The 24,703-nt window shown below is 32.2% G+C and overlaps 1 protein-coding gene across 1 annotated transcript in view; it reads right to left on the reverse strand.

Annotated features, from left to right (window-relative positions):
- Positions 1–24,703, reverse strand: part of LOC114345942 (ATP-binding cassette subfamily C member 4-like) — a 116,395-nt gene that overhangs the window by 34,250 nt on the left and 57,442 nt on the right. The window contains exons 6-9 of the mRNA XM_050649859.1: positions 19,510–19,666; positions 11,643–12,893; positions 6,166–6,487; positions 1,683–1,833 (exon numbers count right to left, since the gene is read on the reverse strand). Of these exons, the coding sequence (XP_050505816.1) occupies positions 1,683–1,833; positions 6,166–6,487; positions 11,643–12,893; positions 19,510–19,666 (1,881 nt within the window). The remainder of the gene's footprint in view (positions 1–1,682; positions 1,834–6,165; positions 6,488–11,642; positions 12,894–19,509; positions 19,667–24,703) is intronic.

Here is a 24,703-nt window from a genome sequence, read left to right on the forward strand (position 1 = left end):
CTGAAGATGACTTAAAGCGCTCAGCTAGGATTTATATATTTTACACACTTCAAAAGTACGCTTCTCCCTGTCTTTCAGTAGTCATAAGTGTGGACAAAAACTATTTAGTCTTTACATTTGTTATATAGGTATAGAAATTTAATCAAAGAGCTCAATAGACCCAACAAAACACGAAATAAAACCACACACGGGCTCACGGAAGAAATCAAAATCAATGCAGGCATTAGACAAGGGGACAGCCTCAGTCCATGCCTATTTAATTTAATAATGGATGAAGTTATAGGTAGTGTTAACATAGTGAATCAGGGATACAAAATAGGTAACCGAACCATGAGAATACTTTGCTACGCAGATGCAATCTTAATAGCCGAAAACGAAGATGACTTACAACGCCTACTACAAAAATTCAAAATAACCGCCGAAAATTATAACCTGACACTATCCAAAGAGAAAACACAATCGATGGTAATATCCAGGAACACAATTAGATGTAAATTAGTAGTGGACGACCATATAATCGAACAGGTACTGGATTGTAGATACTTAGGTGTGGAAATATCTAGCGACAGGCATCTGTGGCAAAGAGTCAAAACCGCAGGCAACGAAAGCAGCGAGAATATCTGGTTTCCTGAGGGATATAATCTGGCGGAATAAATATATGAGCACCGAAAGCAAAGTCCGCATTTATAAGACACGTGTTAGACCCACACTGACATACGCAGCTGAGACAAGGGCAGAGACAACACATACCAAACAAATAATGAGAACAACAGAGATGAAAACCCTAAGATCCATAAGAGGTATCACACTCAGAGATAGAATACGAAACGAAGATACATTGAGAGAGCTAGGCGTTCAAGACGTAGTATGATGGACAAGAGCGCGACAACGCATGTGGAGAGACCACGTAGATCGGGTAGACCCTGAACGTATGGCGCATTGGGCGAAAACATAGAAGCCCAACAACAAGTGACCCATAGAAAGACCCAAAAAACGATGGCACGAGAGTTGGAGCTCCGGATCGTAGCAAAGACTGTAACAGAAGAAAGAGGACATAGTCCTATTACAAGAAGAAGAAGATTTGTTATAAAAAAGATATAACAAAATAAAATGACGTTCTTAAACGTCATTCAAAGTTTACATATCGAAACCGCACCGGACAAACTGCGTGACTTGTTGCATTAGGATTTTATAAGATTAGATATTTAAAAATAATTTGTTAAAATTGATTGATAAATTTCATAAGAGTGTTTCCAATCTGAATGGGTCACAAAATACAGAAATTAACCCGGCAGGAGTCGCGCATTTAGAAAAAATCTAACATTTTATCCTTTTCCATGATAACTTAATGAAAAATTTTGTAGCAAAACTTTCCACTCGTAAGTGCCTCCAGGATGATTATAGTAGTGCGTGGGAATTTTTAAATTTTTTATTTTTTATTTATTTTTGTGGAATTTATGGCTTTGGCGAGAACCAATTAGTTTTAAAATTGTTAGAAATAGATATTTTTAACATAAAAAGTAAATAAAAATATAATAAAATAGAAATTTATTTTAGATTCGTCTTTAAATCCGTATTGTGACATTTTTTTTGGCTACGCGCGTCTGCTTACGTGACAGAAGTGTGTGCGACTGCTCCCGAGTTAGAGTTAAGCACGTTTTAAAATAGTATGTACCACTTACTTACAGCTTCCACTCTTTTAATATTTCTGCTTGATACAAGGAAAGCATGTTTCATATAATACATAATTGCTAGCAGTCCTGATGTTGGTAACAAAATCCATGGGTTTACTATGCTAATTACGATTATTATGGAGACAACAATTAAACCTATCTGAAAATATTGAGTGTCAATATTGATATCAATACCAAACACTAATTGAACTAAAAACTATAAGGGTATTTAAGAAACCAAATATACCAGTAATGAATCAAGTTCTTTTTTGTTTTATATCGTACATTTGCTCATCCGGAAAAAAGTGTCCCAACTCAAAAACCCCGTTTTTCAGGGGAGACAAAAATAGATTATTTAGGTCTTAATTTAATTGTAAGTTTTAAATAGTAAGTACTAAAATTTGCAAATTAAAACGAAGTATACGGATAAGTGAATGTTTCTAATTATTGTGTAAGAGGCAAAACCAAAAAAACTATGATATCTGATTTAACAAAGAAAAAAGATCAAAATTTTGAGTTATGTCACTTTTCTTTTAAAATATTGGCCACTTCTTTTAAAATTAACAAAAAATACCTAGGATCCTTCTCGAAATACTATAGTTTTTGTGATAAATAACGAAGTTCACGTCGAATGTCAGAGGATAACTGAAAAGTATCATTGTTCCAGAATAAAAGTATTAATTTTACTGTCAAAGTAATAATAATATTACCCCCAACTTTCGAAGTTAGAAGTAAACATCTGTGTGATATTTTTTCTGCTAAAAGTATAGGATATTTGGACTCAATTTAACAAGATAATTCGATTTATGCATTTTTTGAGTTGTGTCACTTTTCTTCCGGATGAGCCAATCATCGTCAGTTTGCATTACAGACTTTCGTGAGCCTTGGCCGGTTTCAAAACATTATTTCATCCTTCCCTCTCAAGTGCCTGTCTTCTCCATCTCCTTACTCCAACTACCTTAAATCTTCTTCACATCGTTAGTTATATGAGTTTAGGTCGCCCCTTCTTGTTCTTCCAAATGATCTATTTGGCTTAGTTATTTTAACAGAATAAATTTATCCATCCGCATAACGTGACCTACCCATATTGAGCGGTTTTTTTATGGTTTTCACGATATCTGCACCACCAAAAAGTCTATAGAGTTAGAGATTATATCGCCTTCCTACACAGACCATGTTTATATGGTTCTCAGTAAACTGAAGCATTGGAGCACTGGGCGTATTATTATTTTATAAAGTTTGCACTTTGTTGCTCTTGGCATAATCTCGCTCTTAGTGGAGGACCTAGGCCAAAATAACAGCGGCTACCACGCATATTATTTCTCTAATTTCTTTGGATGTGTTGTTTTTATATTTTACCAGTGATCTAAGTAACAGAATTCTTACATCATTTGAATAGTCTCGTGTTGCACCTCTAAGTTATTTTCTTGCACTCTTGATATATTCGTCATTTATTTAGAGAGATGCACCATTCCGGCAGTCCAATGGTGCATCTCACTCGCACTCACATTGACGGCCACCATTCTTATTAATTAAAAATACATAACAGCTTATACTAATAAAGTAATGATAAAAATTTCTTCAGGATCTTTTAGAAGGGGCTTTAAACTTGGATTTGGTGACTTTCTAAGTTTCATAATAATAATTTTTAACTGAGTGATTAAGAAGAAAGACTAAGTTTTCACTCTAATGGCATATAAAACAACATAATGCTATTCTACACCCCACCAGAATGAAAACAATGGGAACCTTCTCTGGTTACACCTCCGAGGCTTCTACAATTTGCAAGCCATACGGATGCTGAGACTAAGGAAGATGAGGGAATTCTACAATTTACAATTCACGTCCCATCTGCTCAGCGCGGTAAAGTTCCAACGAGAATGGTTCCCTTCATACTCCACACAGAGTAAATGTACATGTACGCGCTGAGCAGATGGGACGTGAATTGTAAATTGTAGAATTCCCTCATCTTCCTTAGTCTCAGCATCCGTATGGCTTGCAAATTGTAGAAGCCTCGGAGGTGTAACCAGAGAAGGTTCCCATTGTTTTCATTCTGGTGGGGTGTAGAATAGCATTATGTTGTTTTATATGCCATTAGAGTGAAAACTTAGTCTTTTTGCTAGCAGTTGCCGCTAGGGCATCTATGCCATTTCGTTCGTTGCAATCCGGGATTGCATGCTGGGGTTTGTTTTGGTTGGATCAGGGAGAGCAGCATATGTGCCTCCTGATGAGAGACTAATAAGTTTTGAAACCGGTAGAGGTGCTTGCAGCATTCTCTGATTGGACTAGAATATGGTTCGGCGGTATTTTCGTTTTGCAACGAAATTGAAAATGGTTATTCATTTTTGAGTGATTAAGCCTTGAAAATGGTTAATTTTGCATTTTTCACATTTTAAATCGCGTATAGCTCGATAACAATCAATTTTAGAGAAAAATCACAAGAAACGTTTTTTTGCTCCGAATGACTCAATTGATCTAAAAAAAATTATCCGAAGTGAAAATATCATTTTTGTGAATTTGTTTAAAAAATTGTTTAAGCAATTTTTCGACCACGGTACCGCCTGGCACCTTGTGGATTTCTTTTAAGGATCTCTTTTAGACCAGTAAGAATTTGCGAAAAAACGTCTATTTTTGGATGTGAGAGGTGGCATTCGGATTTTTGCAGATAAAGTTAGGTGACACCTTCAGTAATAATAATCGACTTATGCTTCTTCTCAAATATGCCCGGAACATTACTAAAAAAATTAAAATATTTAAAAATTTGGAAAAACATCGATTTTTTTCTGCTTTCTTTGCTTATAACTTTAAAACGATTCGTTTTGGAACAAAGTCGTACAAAAATAAAATAAAGACAATTGAATTTTGTATGATATACGACTGGTAAAAAATGTCTTAAGGTATTACCTTTTCTGCAATATAGCAATAAATACAAAATAAGGGAGTAAAATAAGTCTGTTGTTATTCAATATTTTTTAACCACTTTGGTGGCACTTAGAACCTTAGTAATTCGCTTAGGAAATTATTTGTAACATACTCAAATCGTGTACCAAATTTCATTAAAATCGACCTAATATATTTTGCATAATAAATTTTGAAATCTAAATGTTTTTAAAAAAGTTCAAATTTTTTAAAATCTTTCTGAACAAAAAGTAGACCATTTAGAAGTTGGCTAATTTTTTTTACATATAAAGAGGTGCTCTACCTATCTAATACACTTTACAGAATTAAAATCGGATTATTTAAGGGGCCTCAGCAATGTTTTAAATTTATAAACAATTTTTTGGCTTATAAACAAATAGCTTTGTTTAATAATAAAAAATTTAATTCGTTAAAATATAACGTTATTCGCTTTAAAAAATTTCAATTTCTCGTGTTTTTTAAAGTTCCACCGCGTTTATCTCGAAAACTATGCATCCTACGAAAAAACTTGTAAGAATATTTTTTGCTTAGAATTATCCAAGAAACACAAAAAAGATGTTTTATTTTGCGAAAAATTGATGTTATGTAATTCCTCAAGTTGTTTGTTTATAACAATCTTATCGATATCCGGTTAAACTGTTACCCAAAAAATTCGTGTTACGGGTCAAAATACATAAAAAACTTGGGTAAGTCCATCTAAATAAAGGAGCCCGTAGCACCCCCTCTTGGCCACAGCACTAATTTGTTTATAAGCCAAAAAATTGTTTATAATCTTAAAACATTGCTGAGGCTGCTTAAATAATCAGATTTGAATTATGTAAAGTGCATTAGATAGGTGGAGTACTTCTTTATATGCAAAAAAATTCACAAATCTTTGTATGTTTTAGTTTTTGTTGTGCAAGATTTTAAAAAATTTTAATTTTTTAAAAATAGTTTAGATTGCAAAATTATTATGCAAAATCTAGTATGTAAATTTTAATGAAATTTGGTGTACGGTTTTAGCATATTACAGAAATTATCTAAACGAATTAGGAAGGTTCCAAGTGTAACCTAAGTGATGGAAAATAATTGAATAAGGACAGGCTTGTTTTGCCACCTTATTTTATATTTATTGCTATTTTGAAGCAAGGGTGATAAATCAAGACATTTTTAACCAATCGCATCTGATATAAAATTTAATTATTTTTGTTTTATTCCTATACGACTTTGTTCTAAAATGAACAGTTTTTAAGTTATAAGCAAAAAAATTAGACAAAAAAAAAACGAAATTTTTTGAAATTTTTAAATATTTTATTTTTTTATTAATGTTCCGGGCATATTTGAGGAGGAGCATAATTCAATTATTATTAACGAAGTTATCACCTAACCTTATCCGCAAAAATCTGAATGCCACCTCTCACATCCACCTAAAAACAGATCCTTACTAGTCTATTTTTGAGTAAGTTTGTGCAAGAAAAATTGAATCGGAATAATTTACCTAACGGGGTCGACGATACAGCCTGGACTAATGAAACAAACTGTTATGTAGAAATAAACATGATAAATGAAATAAAATAAGAAAATGATTACTTACCCCCAAAGCATCTAACATGCACATTGGTAATGTTTCATCTAAAGCTCCTATATCTTTAGAAAATCGATTTAATATCCTTCCTGATGAATTTGCATGATAGAAAGACATTGGAGAATATAGAACGTTTAGAAACATTTGTTTATGTAACCTTTTTGAAGCGTTTAAACAGAAATTAAAGAATGATATCGATTTAATAGTAGAAAATATAACGTTCAAAAATATTAAAGCACTGTAGATGATGAAAGATAATTGAAGTGTTAAATTTTGTTCCCAAAAGGTTCCAGAAACTGTTCCTCTTGCTATATTCTGCTCAACGTTTACCCTAAAACATTTGATATATTATATTACATTAAAAATAAATTATTATTTCATTTATATTGTTAGGGTAAAAACATGCCGAAGATACATGGATGAGCGCGGTGTAGGTTGCGATTGCGGTCGCTACATCGATATCAAAACAAACCTTCATTTTCTTATGAGATCGCATATACCAAGGATGTGTCACCTTCACCCTCGCGACCTTGCATCGCGGTTTACAGCGATGTCGATACCAAAACAAGATACGGAAAGTATCTTCGGTATGTTCTGCCCGTCATCGATGTAAACCTCGACCGCGATCGCGACCTACACCGCGTTCATTCATGTACCTTCGGCATATTTTTACCCCTAGAAATCGATGACATTTCAGTGTTAATTTTAGTTTAATCTTTTATTACGGTTATGAAAGTAGTTTCTGGTGATATTTCTATGTTATCTCATCATCATAATTATTGGCCAGTCCAAGGCCGCCGCTAAAGTGTTGGCCGTCCGTGTACAACTTAGTATTTGCCGCCCCCCTTCCAACACTTTAGTCATTTCAACATAGGTACTAGTATTTAAAGAAATGTGCAATAGACCGTAACGCGTATATGAATAATACTTGTTCTGATCTCGACGTTACTTTGAGACCTGAATCAAAAAAAGATATTATTATTATGTCAATATTAATATACAGAAATGCAATCTTGCACTAACACCTACATGTGAAAGTTTTGTTTACAAGACTACTTACAACATTCGGCATGCTTAATTGTTTACTAATATATTTAAATATATAGGCCTGGATGCCGTGTACCAAAAAAAGTTGATTAATTGCAAGCTGAAAATTTATTAATAGCTTAACGGTGCCTAGTCGGACAAACTTTGATGTATGAGAACACTGGAAGAGGGGAAATTTTAATTGTGGAACAGGATAAAAATGTGGACGTCAGACTACGAAAACTTTCCATGTATTTTGTCGGACATAACTTCCAATTGATTTGTTACCATTTCATTAAACTCTCATGCAAAAATCAGACTGGTTTTTATCACCCACTTTGCATTTTAATGATTGAAACACGAAGAACATGTCAAATGACAGGAATCGTGTTGGTTTAGTAATAGCAGTCTGATTTTTGAATGAGAGTTTAATGAAAGGGTAACAAATCAATTGGATGTTCTGTCCGACAAAATACATGGGACGTTTTTGTAATCTGAAGTTCCAAATTTTTAAACTTCCATAATTCAAACTTCCCCTGTTATATTGTTCCTGTACATCAAAGTTTGTCCGACTATAGACGCCGTTAAACTATTAACAAATTTTTCAGCTTGCTATTAATCAACTTTTTTTGGTACGCGGGATCCAGGCCTATTTGAAATATAGTAGTTTGCGAAAGAAACGGACACACTTCAACAAAATCGTTGATCAAAAGCTTGTCTAAAATCATAAAATTCTCAACTTAGACTGAACTATAATCCATCTATAACCATACACAAGCATAAAGGAACAATATTATAACAGAGCAGCCATTGAGTAATAAAGAAGACTTTTTTATTACTCAATGAGAGCAACTTACCAAGCACTTATCTAAATTCTCGGAAAGTATCCTATTGTCCTATCGTACTCTCTTAACAAATCATATATGTTCAGAATTAAATAATTAAATAAATAAATTGAATAAAAATATCCTAAAGTCCGAAAGCCGCCAGCCACTATGAATTAAAAAGCATTCCCGGAACTACTTTATGACTACAGCTGCAAAAGGGCAGTTCATATAATAAATAACATTTTTTGGCATTTTTGCTTAGATGTTTGGAATATTAGAGTTTATAGATATCTGGAATCATTACTATTTAATTTTTTGAATTTATTTTCGTTTTAAAAAAGTATTATTATCAGTGGCCTGGTTTAGCCGCCCCTATAATCGACCGCCCGTGTGCGATGCACACTTTGCACACATGGTAGCGGCGGCCCTGGGCCAGTCAACCTTTTTCGGGCCATTTCAAGAATTTTTCTCCATTATTTCGCGTTTTGCTTTATCAATTTTTCTTTTTAAAATCGAGATATTTATTTTATTTATTCCTTAATATATCTACCAGCTTTGGTATTTCCACTGTTGTATATTCCATTGGCTTTTTATCTTAATTTGGTCGATATCAACTATTCTAAATGGGGAATAAGCTAGAATTTGACCAAAAAACTGATTTTATTAACGTTTCTACGTCCACATCGGATGTCGTTGTCAAAATACAAAATATTTTGTGTTTTGACCACGACATCCGATGTGGACGTCGAGACGTTAATAAAATCATTTTTTTAGTTAAATTGTGGCTTATTTCCCATTTAGAATAGTTGAGTACAAAAATGCCACAAGTAAATAGCTTCAGAACAATATTGGTTGATAATTAATATTTTTTCATCTTATCTGTCTCTTCCGTTCACCACAACCGTTCAAATTATATGAATGGGATGATATCCGATGGTATACTTTGTATATTTTTTTCTTCCCTGGGCCCGTCTGTTCCAAAAATATCTACGTTATGACTGCTTATTGTGTTTTACCCATTGTAATTTCCTACACCCAGTCTAGAATTTTTGTACACTGTAGAAGTTTGTTCATGTCTTGTACTTGGAGACTTTTCTTTTCTCTTTTTTGTCGCCATACAGTTTTTATCTTTTGCCATTCAGCGCCCCCAATTAATTGCGTAATATAAGTTTTACAGATTCTGTTACTTATCAGAGTGCCGATCTGCAGTTGACGAACATGCCTATGTTAGTCAGGAATTATTTTATTGGTGCATGCCCAATCAACGTATCTGTTATTGTTATCACGTTTGTTCCTACTCATATGGAGCAGTTCCTCTGTTCTTTTTTTATATAGTCCACCATTTTGTCCTCTGTTTCTTTTGGGGTTCTCTTGCAATATCGCTCATGACTTTCTCGGGTGCAGTCCTCTATAAATAGTCCTACGTACTGGAGCCTTTAGCTCTTTCAGACTCACAGCGCCTTTAGGCCTCTCAGAGTCACAGCCGGTTCGCTTGATCCGTCGATTATCTTTTAGCAATGTGATCTGCTTTTTTGTTGCCTACATTGGCAATGAGCCTGATGCCCTAGTACCTAGACAAGTTCAATCTTGTTTCGGCCGCCCAGTTCATTCAGTTCTCTGAAGCAGTCAGTCCCGTAACAGCCTGAACGTTGCTTCCTGACATGCTAGTGCCTTCAGTGTCGCGGGCATAGGCGCAAAATCTCGGCTCCAGTGCTTTTCAAACGTATTCATTTTTTTTCGAATCCTGAGAAAACTAATAAATATTTAAAAAAATTTAAATGCAGAATGAAAGACTACATTATTACCGAGGGCCGAAAGTCACTGATGTCACTGATATTCTATATTGTTTATTTTAATAAGTTACAGGGGTGAATAAAAAAGACAAATTTAGTGTGATTTTTAATTTCAAATACAGTGGAACCCGCTTATTAGAATCCCTGTTATAAGAATATCCCGGTTTATGGAATATAAATTCAAGTTCCCGAAACATTTCCATTTACGCCTTAATAAATTTATCTGTTTATTGGAATAGGATCTAACTAGATAATACCGCTTATTAGCATATTTTGCAGGTCAAAGAATATTTTTTTACAATTTGCTAAAAATTTAAATTATGTTTGGTATTATGGTTTGTCGTCAACGGCCTGTAGTGCTGGATTAGATATTATTAGGGTAATAAATATTTATTACTTTGTTACGAATACCAATTCGATCTTTAGCATGGCCGACAAATGCATGGGTCATAAAATAATTTTTATTTGTCTACACAAAGGCACTGTTGTCTGTTATAAAATTGTTAGAAGCAGTTTATTTAGAATTCACTCAGAGAGTAGGTACCTACTTGTTTGCAAGATGCGAATTATGGCTTTGTTAAATTCGAAAAGAAGGGAAAAGAACAAGAATGTAACAATCCATTTCTTGAAGCCAATAAAACTTCTATTCAACCAATGGATTAAGGATTAAGGATGACCACACGGATTAACAACGAAAAAGCTATAATTACCAATAATTTCTCAAGAAAAAAAGTTATTTTGTTATATATGCATTTTAATACGACAATATCTACATATCGCATACATTTCATATTAATTACCTAATGTATTCATTCACATACATGTAATGAAATTTGGTATTGAACACATACATAGATAAGTACTAGTGACACTACTGTATTATTGACATAAAAAGACCTAAAACCATTTACATACACTGATTATGTAGGTACATATTATGATATACATATTGGCATAGTATGTAATAAAACTAATATTGGCATAGTATGTAAAACTACACATTGGCATAGTATGTAAATAATATTATTACGTATATTCGGTAACACTTATTTCGACTAGCCACCAATGATCGGTTATTAGAATATCCCGGTTATAAAAATATTTTTGCCTTGCACAAAGGCTATTCCAATAAGCGGGTTCGACTGTATCTCATTCAAAAGAAAATTGTTGTTTATTCTAAGTGACTTTCGGCCCTCGGTAATAATCTAATCCTTCATCCTGCGTTTAAATATTTCAAAAATATTTATCAGTTTTCCGGAATTAGAAAAAATGAATGCATTTGAAAAGCATTCCAGCTGAGATTTTGCGCCTATGCCTTTAACTGTCAGGCAAAATATGGATCTGCTCTTTTTTAATGATCTCTGAATATTTCACTTTGTTCATTGCAGTATCGCCTAACCACTCGGTTAAAAAACGGTGCAATTCCTCCTAGAGGTAAAGCATTTACTAACTTATCTAACAATAAAACACTGAAAAATTTTGTTTCTATACTTCCACAAAATTTATTACAAATATGTGACTACAGCTGTTTCGGCAGAGTGTCTTTCTCAAGTGATTTAGATTACTATGGGTTTGCCTTTTTAAAGTTTTTAACTGAAGAGGTTGAGGAGTGGGGAGCTGTTTGTCTCGAATTGGTCATTCAGAATTATATCAGATATAATTATTTACCTTATTATTATTTACCTTATTTACCCCTTATTTATTAATAACCTTGCCAACCAAAGATTAAAGAAGACCTACTGGGATATGAATAGGCAGGAACTGTCTGTGAAAAGAATCGATTGTGACTACGATAATGACAGCAATGAGTAAAACAAACGTGAATATGTCTTTTACTTACCAAATTGCTAAAAACAATTCTGTCATACTTCCAAACACTTGTGCTAGTAAAAAAGCTAGCGTAATCATCAACGTTTTTGACCAGTGTCCACCAGCATTAAAATAACTTTTATAGACATGGAAGGATACAGCACCAAAAGCAATTTCTTCTTTTGTGGATTGACAAAGCTGACCGTCTGCTTTATCATCATCTTTATCTGGCTCGATTCTTATCTGAGATGTTTTATTTAAAAGATCTATAAAAGTTTTATTAGATCTCTCTAAAATCTGATAAGTACTAGGTAATTTAAGCGTGCCGTCTTCTATTAAGTAAATATAGTCAGTGGAGTGTAAGTAGTGTACTTGATGGGTTACTAATATCACGCATTTCTTTCGTAGGTATCCACAAATACAATTGTTAAATAGTTGTTGTCCTACAATTGCATCGACAGCAGACAAAGGATCATCAAGTATATAAATATCTGCATCTTTGTATACTGCACGTGCTAAGTTAATTCTAGCTTTCTGTCCACCACTTAAATTGGTCCCGCCTTCTTCAATTAATGTTTCATCGCCGCTTGGGAATAGCGTAATATCCCTTCGTAAGGCACAGACCAGTATAACATTTTCATATTTTTCAGGATCATAGCGTTGTCCAAAAAGTATATTTTGCTTTACGCTACCTTCAAAGAACCAAGGTTCTTGTGGAGAATAAGAAATAGTTCCATTTACTTGAACTAGTCCTTGGAATACTGTTACTTCCTTTAATATTACTTTGAGTAGTGTTGTCTTTCCACCCCCTACATGACCCACTATTGCCACTAATTGATTACTACTGGCTTTGAAGTTTATATCATGTAAAACATTTTCAGATGTATTGGTCCATCTGACTGAAGCTTCTTTTATTATTATCCCTTTACCTTTGTCGAATTTTTTATTTGCAAGCGACTCTTTTCTACTCTTGGTAAGATTGGTCTTTACGATTGGATCTTCTATTACGATCTCATCTAACAACAAAAACTTTTGCAGCCTTTTTATTGATACCTTAGCTTCTGCTATTTGGACCACCGCTTGGGGAAATAGTAGAATAACAGAATTTCTTAAGAATGCATAAAATGATGCTACAGTAAACACGTAGTATGCTGTCAACGCATGTCCGGTAAAAACATAGGTTAAGATACATAACCATATGGATAGGCGTCCTAGAACCATAGTTAAGGAAAGCATAATTGATCGTACTAAGGAAAATTTTCCAATTTGATCTAGTTCTTTACTAAAATAAAAATATATTCATTTAATTTTTTAAACAAAAGAAATAAAAAATTATGGATTTTGATATATATTTAGGAGATGTAGTGACAAAGTTCTATAAATCTAATGAAAAACAAAAGTAAAGGTATGAAAAATAAAGCCCCTTACAGTTGAGCCTACGATTCTTTACCCGTGAGTCAGTAATACCTGGCGAGATAAAATATATAATTTTCATCTAGCATCATTCTCTTGCCCGCGTAAAACTAATGGCAAACCAGCTACCGCCTGTTATTAAGTAACAACACATGTTATTTTTATGAACGCTCTAGACTCAGTACATTGAAAAAAAATAGACACAAAAAAAGAGGCTTGGCGATGTTTTCAGAGTTTAAGTACAATTTGTGACATTTCTGGTTTGTTTACTTTTGTGGCTATCAATCTGTTGAATTTTTTGTTGTGTTTTTGTCCAATTTTTGCATTTTGAAGTTTTTTATATCACATAAACAGTTGTCACAACTAATTTTATATTGCAGTTTGAAATTTTATGGTAAGTGTATTTTATTTTGCCATTAATTTTTACAACAAATACAAAGCTAACCTCATTCACACAGTTAAGGAATGGCTGTGTTTAAATTTCCGCCAAAGTGAATAAAATGACAAAAAGTAAATATGTTATTGAATTTTTTTATAAATTGTTTATTTATTTATTAATCAATAATGATATTAATAGCTATTTGTATAACAAGGGAGCTTTTTTTCTCCCTACTACTTTTCCTCCGAGCTACTTTTCCTCCCGAGAATGAAGTTTACTTACAGACTTACAGTAATCATTCAAGGGACGAAAATGCACCTTACTCCCATGTTATACATATGATTTTTCCACCTCCCTCAAATAAGTCATTTTTTCATTTTTAAATATTTTATTTATGTAACTAACAAAATTTATTAGAGAACTTAAACTGACAAGTAGGTACAGTATAACTGTCAACTATCAAATATAAGTCAAATTATTAATGTAAACATTAACCAGAGCGGACCATCCACATAATAAGTTCATTGAAGATAAATGCGTTTAAAAAATGTTCCATTTTTCACAATTTTTTTAATGCTGCTAAAATCATTTTAAGAACGCTTAATTATTGGTAAAATCATTAAAATCATAAGAAAAGGTAAAATTTTCCTACTTACTGTCACTTGCTGTTGCGTTTAGTAAATTTCAATTTCCGACTTATCATCGCCTTATTTCGTATGCTTTAAATGATGACGTACGGGTAAAGATTCAGGGACTCAACTGTAGTTCATGAAGGTCTGGGGATAGAAACAAGAAGTGAAGAAAATAGTGTAGTGGACTTTTGTATCGACATGAGATGTGTCTGTGATTAATACGTTTTTTATGAGGCTAAAATCCAGTGTGTTACTTATAGTGGGTGTAGCGGGGACAGTAATGGAAATTAAATGATAACTATTTGGCAAAATTCTTCAGGAGTAGAGTACTGGAAGAGCTTGAGGAAAAAGATACGGTAAATGACTGGTGGCAAGCTAACAAAAAAGTTATGGAACGATTAAGTGTAACAGAAAGTTAGGGAGATGAAAGATAGAGTCTAGAAAGAAGTATGTCAGGTCTAAAAGAGAGGAAGATAAGGATATGTACAAGGTAGCAAAGAGCGAAACAAAGTGCTTTATATTACAAAGTTATATACCATCGATAAATTAAGAGACCAATCATCAAAGGAATTGACTCACATGCGGTAGATTAAGAGTGTGGATGCAAAGGAATGGAACAAAATCAATGATAATGTACTGCAAACAAAAATTAAATGAGCACATTATAGGGCAGTCAATGAGGTTATTCTTCTCCGAATTCCATCCTACTAAATCGATTTAGTTGATATTTTCTCACTAAGTAGAAAATAGCTTAAGAAACAAAGTCTACCCTATGTCGATGTGCACTTTTATCTTGGGGGTGGTTCCCACCCCTTCTCGGGGGTGTAAAATTTTTTGGTTAAAATAACCACGAAAGTGGCTAGAGAACCGAATTCTGAGCAAAAACTGTTGTTATTCGTGGTTGAAAATTGGCCATTTTCATTTAAAAATTACATCTTTTCGGGCGGTTTTTGCGAATCCCTTAAAATCTATTAATCTAACGAAAATAACTATACATAACATTTTCGTAGCTTAAAAAAAACAAAGAGATTCGTTCCTTCATATATCTTCTAGCTATAATACAAAAATAGATATGATAGGTGAGAAGAGTGTGTTTTTTTGGTGGATGCTGAAATCGGTGTATTCAACTTGAAATAAAAAAAAACAGTCGATTTTAGTTGTATAATGCTACCAATACCTTTTGTAGTGATTGAAAAGACCTTTAGAATGAGCAACATTAAATGTCGATTACATTCAAAGTAAGCGAGATATGCTGCAAAAAAATTGATGACTAATTGAATGTAAAAAAATGTGAGGTACATTTAACCCCTCATCCAACAGAATCTAAATGCATCGATTTCCTTCTACACTACTTTTTATTATAGTGTTATTTCTATGTTCAAAAAGTTGGACGGGTTTAGAATTTAAATGCATCGTTTTCCTTCTACACTACTTTTTATTATAGTGTTATTTCTATGTAGTCCATTCTTCACGGTTTTTGCTCTAAATTTTAAAGAACCGCTTGGATTGACATGAAATTTGGCATACATATAGCTTACATGTCAAAGAAAAAAAGTGATATTGTGCCGATGTGTGCTTTTGCCCTGGGGGTGACTTTTACCCTCTCTTGGGGGTGAAAAAATATATGTCCAAAGTAAGTCCGGAAATGGGTAAACTGACTAATTTTAAGTAACTTTTGTTCTATAGAGCTTTTTTGCCAAGTCAACACTTTTCGAGTTATTTGCGAGTGAATATGGTCATTTTTCAACAAAATAACCACTTTTTAGACGGTTTTTCGCAAATAACTCAAAAAGTAAGTATTTTTTTTGAAAAAACTGTTCTTAGCAAAAATATAGCTTATAAAAAATTTAAAAAAATGGTGTACACGTTAGGTCTCTATATCTCGCAGAACCAGAGTTATAGCCAATGAAAAATAGATTCATATTCACCAAATTTTAAATAGAATATTTCGACGTGAAATATCCAAAAATTAAGCACTTTTTGGGGAAAACTCATTATAACTTATTTAAAGTGTTTTAAAAAATCTTTATTTATGTTTTTACAAAAAGTTTCTAGCATTAAATTTAAGCAAGTTACGCTCAAAATAAAGTTGGTCCCTTTTGTTTTTGCAAAAAAAAAATCGGGAAGACCACCCCCTAATTAGCAACTTAAATGAAATTAATCGTTACCGCTCCACAAATTATTTTACTTATGTTGTGTTTATATGATCTGTAAGTTTCATCGATTCAAACTGCTTATTTTTGAAAAAATTTGGTTTCAAAATAAAATTTTTAAAAATTTAAATTTTGAAAAATATGCTTTTTTTCAAAATAACTTAAAAATTGTCAGATACCAAAAATCTCGAAAAACAAAAAAAGTCAGATTTGCTTTTCTGAATATCACGTATTTTTTTGTTTTTCTGTTAGACAAAAATTTATTAAGATTTGGTGTTTCTAAATTTGCATACATTCGTGATCAGTGACTCGTTCAAGCCGTTTTAACTACAGCCCTTTCAATAATAAGGACTTTGAACCGATGAAACTTACAGATCATATAAACAATATATACACGAGTCAAGAAACTTGTGAAGTCGTAACGATTAAGTTCATTTAAGATACTATTTAGGGGATGATTTTCTCGATTTTTTTACCACAACTAAAAGGGACTAATTTTATTTTGAGCGTAACTTGTTTAATTTTGATGCTAGACATTTTTTTCTATAAAACCAAAATGAAGCTTTTTTTAAAAACTTTAAATAAGTTGAAATGAGTTTTCCCCGAAATGTGCTTCATTTTTGGTTATTTCACGTCAAAGTATTCCATTTGGAATTTGACGAATATGAACCTATTTTTCATTAGCTATAACTCTGCTTCTACTAGGTGTAGAGACGTGATATATACAACATTTTTTTTTAATTTTACAGGCTATATTTTTGCTAGGAATGTTTTTTCGACAAAATACTTACTATTTGAGTTATTTGCGAAACACCGTCCAAAAGCGTGGTTATTTTGTTGAAAAAATGAACATATTCACTGCCAAATAACTCGAAAAGTATTGACTTAGTCAAAAAACTCTATAGAACAAAAGTTACTTAAAATTAGCCAGTTTATCCATTTCCTGACTTTCTTTGGACGAATATTTTTTCACCCCCAAAAGGGGGTGAAAACCACCCCCAGGGCAAAAGGACATATCGGCACAATATCACTTTTTTTCTTTGACTTGTTAGCTATGTGTATGCCAAATTTCATGTCAATCCAAGCGGTTCTTTAAAATTTAGAGATTTTGCAATATTTTACCGTTAAAGAACGGACTAATGTTCAAAAAGTTGGACGGGTTTAAAATGAATAGTTTTTGAAAAAAATATGATCAAATTATAGAGCGCATTTTATAATTTTCTTAAGAATCTTCTTTTCTTAATATAACTCGAAAATGATAAGAGATACGAAAAAACCAAACAAAAATGTAGGATTTTGCTAAATAAAAATTTTGTTTTGTGTTTCATTATTGTATCTCTTATCATTTTTAAGTTACATGTAGACAAAAACGATTTTTAAGGAAATCTAAAAATGCGCTCTATAAATTGATTTTATTTTTTTTTCAAAAACCATTCATTTTAAACCCGTCCAACTTTTTGAACCCGTCCATAATACTATAATAAAAGGTATTGTAAAAGTAAAATGATGCATTAAAATTCTAGTGGATGAGAGGTTAAAAACATACTTCTCATTTTTTCTTAAAATACATTAATCATCAATTTTTTTGGAGCATATCTCGTTTAATTTGAATGCAATATACCTTTAATATTGCTCATTAAAGATCATTTTAAGCACTACAAAAGGTGTTGGTAACATTATACACATAAAATCGACCGTTTGTCTGTTATTTCAAGTTGAATACAACGATTTGAACATGCACAAAAAAAAACAAACTATTATCTCCTACCATATCTCTTTTTATATTTTAAGTAAAAGATTTGTGAAGGAACTAGTCTCTTTGGCTTTTTATAATCTACAAAAATGTTTTATGTAGTTTTTTTAGTTAGATGCATAGTTTTTAAAATATTTGCAAAAAACCGTTGTTAACCTTCGGAGTACGAAGACTGGGTCAAGCGTGACCCGAAATTCAGTTATTTCTTAATATTTTATGAAATAATTTTTTTACAAATCCGATTGATCGTAAGTGCTCCTTATTTGTTTCAGTCTATTTTTTGGTATATAATTCGTGAACATGCAAATTACAGTTTTTCCTCTACGTAACATCTATGATGCCCGGTCAGTCCTGACCCGGTCTTCCGATTTCGAAGAATATTTTCAATATGTTTGTAGGTACACGTAAATCGCAGCCGTCTCTGTTTACGGGTATACGTACAGTGGACCCTCGACAAGTCGGCCTCCGATAACCCGGAAGTCCGGCTAACCCGAACCGATTTTCATCACACAAAACAAACATTTTTTCATTTTAACCACGTTTTTTACCAAGAAATAAACAATACTGTATACAACTGTACGTAATTTAGATGTATTGTGCATATTTTATGTATCTCATGTTTTTGCAATTATAATGGAGTTTATCTGTAAGTATACCGTGTTTTATTAGTTTTTACCATATTCTCCGGCTAACTCGGATTTTCGATAACTCGGATCGGCCGCAGTCTCGATTAATCCGACTTATCGAGGTTCCACTGTATTCAAATATATGGCCGGAGCAAATTTACCTATGCCCGTTTTCTGTAAGGTATTAAAATCTGGCCGCCGGAGCGAACTAGTATATGCCCATCGGTAACCATCTTAAAAAATTTATATACAATAATTTAGGATTTTCTTTGGTTTTTGTTGAATTAAAGATACTGTTTAATAATACTGACTATTTAAAACATCCTTATAAATAAAATGAGAATGGGTCACGCTTGACCCATCATCGTAATCTAAGTAAGTCAAATAATCTCCGTACTCCGAAGGTTAAAAAGTGTTATGTTTCAATGAAAATGGCCAATTTTCAACCACGAATAACTCAAAAAATATTGAGTTTTCAAAAAAAATTATAGAACAGTTTTTGCTTACAATTAAGTTCTGTAGCCACTTCCGTGGTTATTTTAACCAAGAAATTTTCTACCCCGAGAAGGGGCGGGAACCACCCCCAAGATAAAAGCACACATCGGCATAGGGTAGACTTTAATTAGGAGATAAGTATTCCTAAAATTTCATTAAAATCCATGCAGTAGGATAGAATTCGGAGGTAATACCCTATTTTTGCTCCCATTGACTGGCGTATTAGGAAAATTAATTGTAACTGCGCATGCGTTCTGTAGATATAAGGCACATGAAAAAAGTAGAGTGGTAATATCAATTAATAAAACCAAGTATAGAACCAAAATAAGCAAACAATACAATTTGCGCCATCTATCTTTGTCTATTTACTTATTTTGATCTAATTTCTTAGTTTATTAACTTTTAAATACACACGGAGGTGTTTTATTTTAATGAAAGAAAACTTACTTTCTTATGTCTTCCACTATTTTCGTAAAAGGTTCTTCCCAAGTGTACATTTTAATTACTTGAATTCCAGTGAAAATGTCGTTTATGCATCTAATCCTTTCGTCCGTGCAAATTGCTGTTCTAAATCTATACTTTGACACCAGATTTGCCATAATGGCTACAATAAAATCATTTGGTTAACAAAACAAAAAGTAATTTTGAAACTGTTCCATGATATCTCGTAACGCGACAGTTCGAGATTAACACGATGTTATTTTTTCAAAAAGTTATAGCCTTCAAGATTTGACTTCTCGGGATAAAAAATTTATAATATCTAATGGTAGGGGAGCCCAAGAGGGGATTTTTGCAGTTACTCGAGCACGTCAGATTATGACATGGGGAGAAACCTTTGATCCTCTAAATGTACCCCTACCATATTGGATCTTAATACAGGGGAGTTCATTAAGGGGGAACCGAAAAAAAAAATCTATCCTTAAAAAAACTCGAAATTGTTAGATTAAGATAAGGTAAGTTAAGTACAGCTGGTTCCTAAAAAAACTGATATGACTCTTAGTAAGATTTGATCATTTTGAGCAGTGTATTTGATTGGTCTGACATTATATTTTATTTATTATGACAGACCCATAATAAAATAAATAAACAAACAACTGATTACATATGTTAATTCATAAATCGCAATAATTATTAAGGTCTAAATTTTGATAATATTTTGAATTCTTGCAGTTTTCGCATCTTCAAAAGGATTCTCTTCTAATCTCTCCAAAAGCGTACAATCTTCATGAGCGGTAGATATTTTTGATGTCCCAGAACCTTGCTTTTTTCGAGAGTTTCTTGTTCTCTCCTTTTTTTATTAATATTAAAAACTGTTGTTCTGCTTACCGGCAGAATTACAATTTCTGCGATAATATAAAATAACGAAATCTAATTTCGTTACAATTCTTGCTTTTAGTTCTTGGCTAGCATGTGGAGCAATGAACTGTCAATACGGATGGAATAGGCACAAAGACAACTAATGCAGCCACGATACAAGAGAGAGGTCCTAGAGAGAGACAGACAAGGTGGTGGAAACATTGACAGGCCGTGTAATTTGAGTTGCCTATATCAACTTAAATCGGGGAAATATAAAAGTCTAAATATAAAAGTAACATAAAAACATAATCAAGGACCTCTTCACTTTGTATAAAACAGTCACTAATTTAGTATTTAAATAGTTTTAAAATTATTTAACTCACAAATACTATAGGAAAGTAGGTATTTGTTTTGATAAATACAAATAACAATTCTGAAAAGTATCTAAACACCAAGTATGGCACTGTGTACTCTATTTATCCCCTAAATACAAAAAAGTGGTTACATTTTGAAATATGTACTGCCAATCAGCATTAGGCCTTAGCCAAGTTAAAATATAAGTTAAAATATTCAACGAACTGTAAATACTGATTCAATCGGGTCCATTTATATAGGCAACTCAAATTACACGGCCCGTCAAATTCTCCAACACCTTGTCTGTCTCTCTCTAGGACCTCTCTCTTGTATGTTGGTGTCAATCTTGCTTCACTATAGGGCTTTTCATCGATTTTCATTTGTTTCGAGCTTCTGTCATGTGTCACATAATATTAATGTATCCACGCCATACGTCTTGGCTTTGTGTTATTGTATATACCAATAACGTATGACGTAGATATATTAATATTATGTGACACATGACAGAAGCTCGAAACAAATGACTGTGAATGAAAAGCCCTATTTGAATGGGACATGGCCATTCCATCCCTATTGACAGTTCATTGATGTGGAGCCATTTTTTGAGGTTGAACATAATAAGTTATCTGACAAATTTCAAGATTTGGCAGTGACAGTGACAGTATTTATGTGTACATGTATACATAATAAATATTTATCCTTTAAAATACACTGCTCAATTTTCTTCAAAATACGCTTTAAGGGTCGTATCAGTTTTTTAGGAACCAGCTGTACATGCAGAACAGTGTATATTTCAAAAATCTGACAGTTTGAGCGGGGCATAAGGAAATGGATGAGTCACAAAATTTCACAAGAAAAAAGTGAATATTTCGAGAAATAAACGTCGGATCACAGAACTAAAAAATACGTTTTCAATATTTTTTAAAAATATATCGAATGCTACCAAATACGACCCCCCACGGAAGTGAGGTGAGGGTTACTTTAAAATATTAAATAGGGGCCCCCATTTTTATTTATAGTAGATTTGGATTCCCTGTGTAAAAGTAAGTAACTTTTAATCGAGACATTTTTTCGAATTATGGATAGATGGCGCTATAATCGGAAAAAATGCAAAACACTATACGCAAAAAGTTCACCAAACGGGCTTTACAAATTTTTTTGGAATTACAAGATCTTCATTTTAAAGTCTTAAAGAATAAAAAAAGATATTTTTACAATAAATATTGTCATTGAAAAAATGTATATACTATTTAACCTTTTTTGTATTTTGAACCTTTCGCGGGCTGTTTTGCAATAACAAATAAACGAAATTAAACTTTCCATAGCTCAGATTGTCGGTTTTTTAAATTAAATACAACTTTCTATTTACCATAAAGGAGAAAATTTTGCTAAATTTGCAGTCACTCGAGTGGTATGGGGACCTATTGGGTTGTGATTATTAGGTCCTAAAACTAAAAAAGTCGTTTTTTCCGATTATAGCGCCGTCTATCCATAATTCGAAAAAACGTCTCGAATAAAAGTTGCTTATTTTTATGTAAAGAATCTAAATCTGCAATAAAAATTTGGGGGTCCCATTTAAGATTATAAAGTGGATTACCTCCCTGGGGTGTCATCTTTGGTACCATTCGATGGATTTTTCAAAAACATTTTGAAAGTGTATTTTGCAGTTTTTCGATCTGATATTCATTTTGCAAAATATCGCAGGTAGTCTGGGCTGATTATCGGAGAATAGGCCATTTTTGAGAAAAGTTATTTACCAGCAATTTTATTGCTGGAATCGAATTATAAGATCCTATATATTAATAATATAGGTATGCAAAGTCCTCAGATAGTATGCTACTTTTTTTATAAACAAAATGGCGCATGAAAATCGTGTTTTTTTCAATTATTGCTCTATAACTCTGAAGATTTTAACTTTACAGCAAAAACTCAAATAAAAATTCACCGTGATTAAATTCTGCATAGAGACGTGTTTTTTCCGATCTGATCCGACAAAAATTTTCTTCGGAAAATGCGGGTTTTCCCAACAAAATCTTTAATTTTCAAATAAAGTTTTAGATAAGTAATTATCTATCAATAATTAAGTAATTTTTTGACTTAAATGCCTTCTTGGTTTAGATTATAGTTCCAGAAGCTGGTGAAAATTAGACGAATATTTTAGCCACAATTCAATTGTTAATTAATAATTTATAGTCGCAATAATAACCAAAATAATTATGATACAGTGAGATGCCTATTTAACATTTTGTCGACAAAATATAAATTTTTTTTTTGCGTAATCTTTAAATGTTTAAAAAAAATAGTTATAAACAAATTAACGTTTCTCAGAAAGTTTTTATTATATTATAATTTAAAAAAATAGCTAAAATGTGCATTTCAAATATCTTGAAAATGAATGCTTTAAAACTTTTTTGCAACCATTTGCAAAAAAGTTATGAAACAGCAAAGTAAACATACGATTACTACGGTGTTTATAATTCTTTCAAAGCTTAAAAGTGAGTTTAAAGTACAAGCTAATTATTTACAAAAAAATATCAATTATAAGTTTAATGGTTATATTTTAATTAAAGATTATAAATATATTTTTTTGTAATTTACACGCGCGAAAGTAGAATAATACCGTACTGTAGCTAAAATTTTCACTCGGAGCGACGACCGGCGGCCGCGCGACGTACACTTTTAATAAATAATGTATGCTGCGTGTCAGTCGCTTCGAGTGAACATTTTAGCTCGGACTCTGTATCAGGCCTACTTTTGCGCTAAAAATTACAAAGAAAGTATATTTAATCTTTGATTAAAATATAACCATTGCACTAATTTTTGACTAGCTTTGTGAGTAATTATATTGTACCATAGACTCTCTTTTAAGCTTTGAAACAATTAAAACAAATTATAAACAACGGAGCAATCGTATATTTACTTTGCTGTTTCATAACTTTTTTGCAAATGGTTGGAAAAATTTTTTAAAGCATTCACTTTCAAGAGCTATGAAATACGCATTTTAAGTATTTTTAAAATTAGAATATAATAAACAATTTCTGAGAAATGTTAGTTTGTTTATAATATTTTTTTTAACATTTAAAGATTATGCAAAAAAATGAAAAAATTATATTTTGTCGACAAAATATTAAATAGACATCACACCTTTATAATCTTTCTAAGTTTGATCAATGTCTCATGATTATTTTGGTGGTTATTGCGACTGTAAATTGTTAATTAACAATTGAATTGTTGCTAAAGTATTCGTTTCATTTTCACCGGCTTCTAAATTTATAATCTATACCAAGAAAGCTTTTATTTCACCAAGCTATATAATTATTAATAAATAATTACTGGCTCAAAAAAATTATTTGAAAGTTCGTGATTTTGTTGGGAAAACCCACGTTTTCCGAGGAAAATTTTCGTCGGAGCAAACCGGGAAAAACATGACTCTATGTAGAATTAAATTGAGGTGAATTTTTATTTGAGTGTTTTTGGTGTAAAGCTAAAATCTTCGGAGTTATAGAGCAATAATTGAAAAAAATACGATTTGTCGGCGCCACTTTGTTTATAAAAAAAGTGGCACACTATCTGCGGACTTTGCATACCTATATTAATAATATATAGGATCTTATAATTCGATTCCAGCAATAAAATTGCTGGTAAATAACCTTTCTTTGTACTTTACTAATTAGACCAGCGTATTATAACTATTTTTTTTTTCAAAATTTAAAGATTATGCAAAAAAAAGAAAAATTCATATTTTGTCGATAAAATATTAAATAAGCATCTCATCTTTATGATTATTTTGGTTATTATTGCAATCATAAATTGTTAATTAACAATTGCATTGTTGCTAAAATATTCGTTTAATTTTCACCAGCTTCAGGAATTACAATCTATAGCAAGAAAGCTTTGATGTCACTAAGTTATTTAATTATTGATTAATAATTACTTACCTAAAACTTTATTTGAAAATTAGAGTTTTTGTTAGGAAAACCCGCATTTTCCG

The sequence above is a fragment of the Diabrotica virgifera genome, chromosome 4 (genome assembly GCF_917563875.1).
Source record: "Diabrotica virgifera virgifera chromosome 4, PGI_DIABVI_V3a".
Lineage (NCBI taxonomy): Eukaryota > Metazoa > Arthropoda > Insecta > Coleoptera > Chrysomelidae > Diabrotica > Diabrotica virgifera.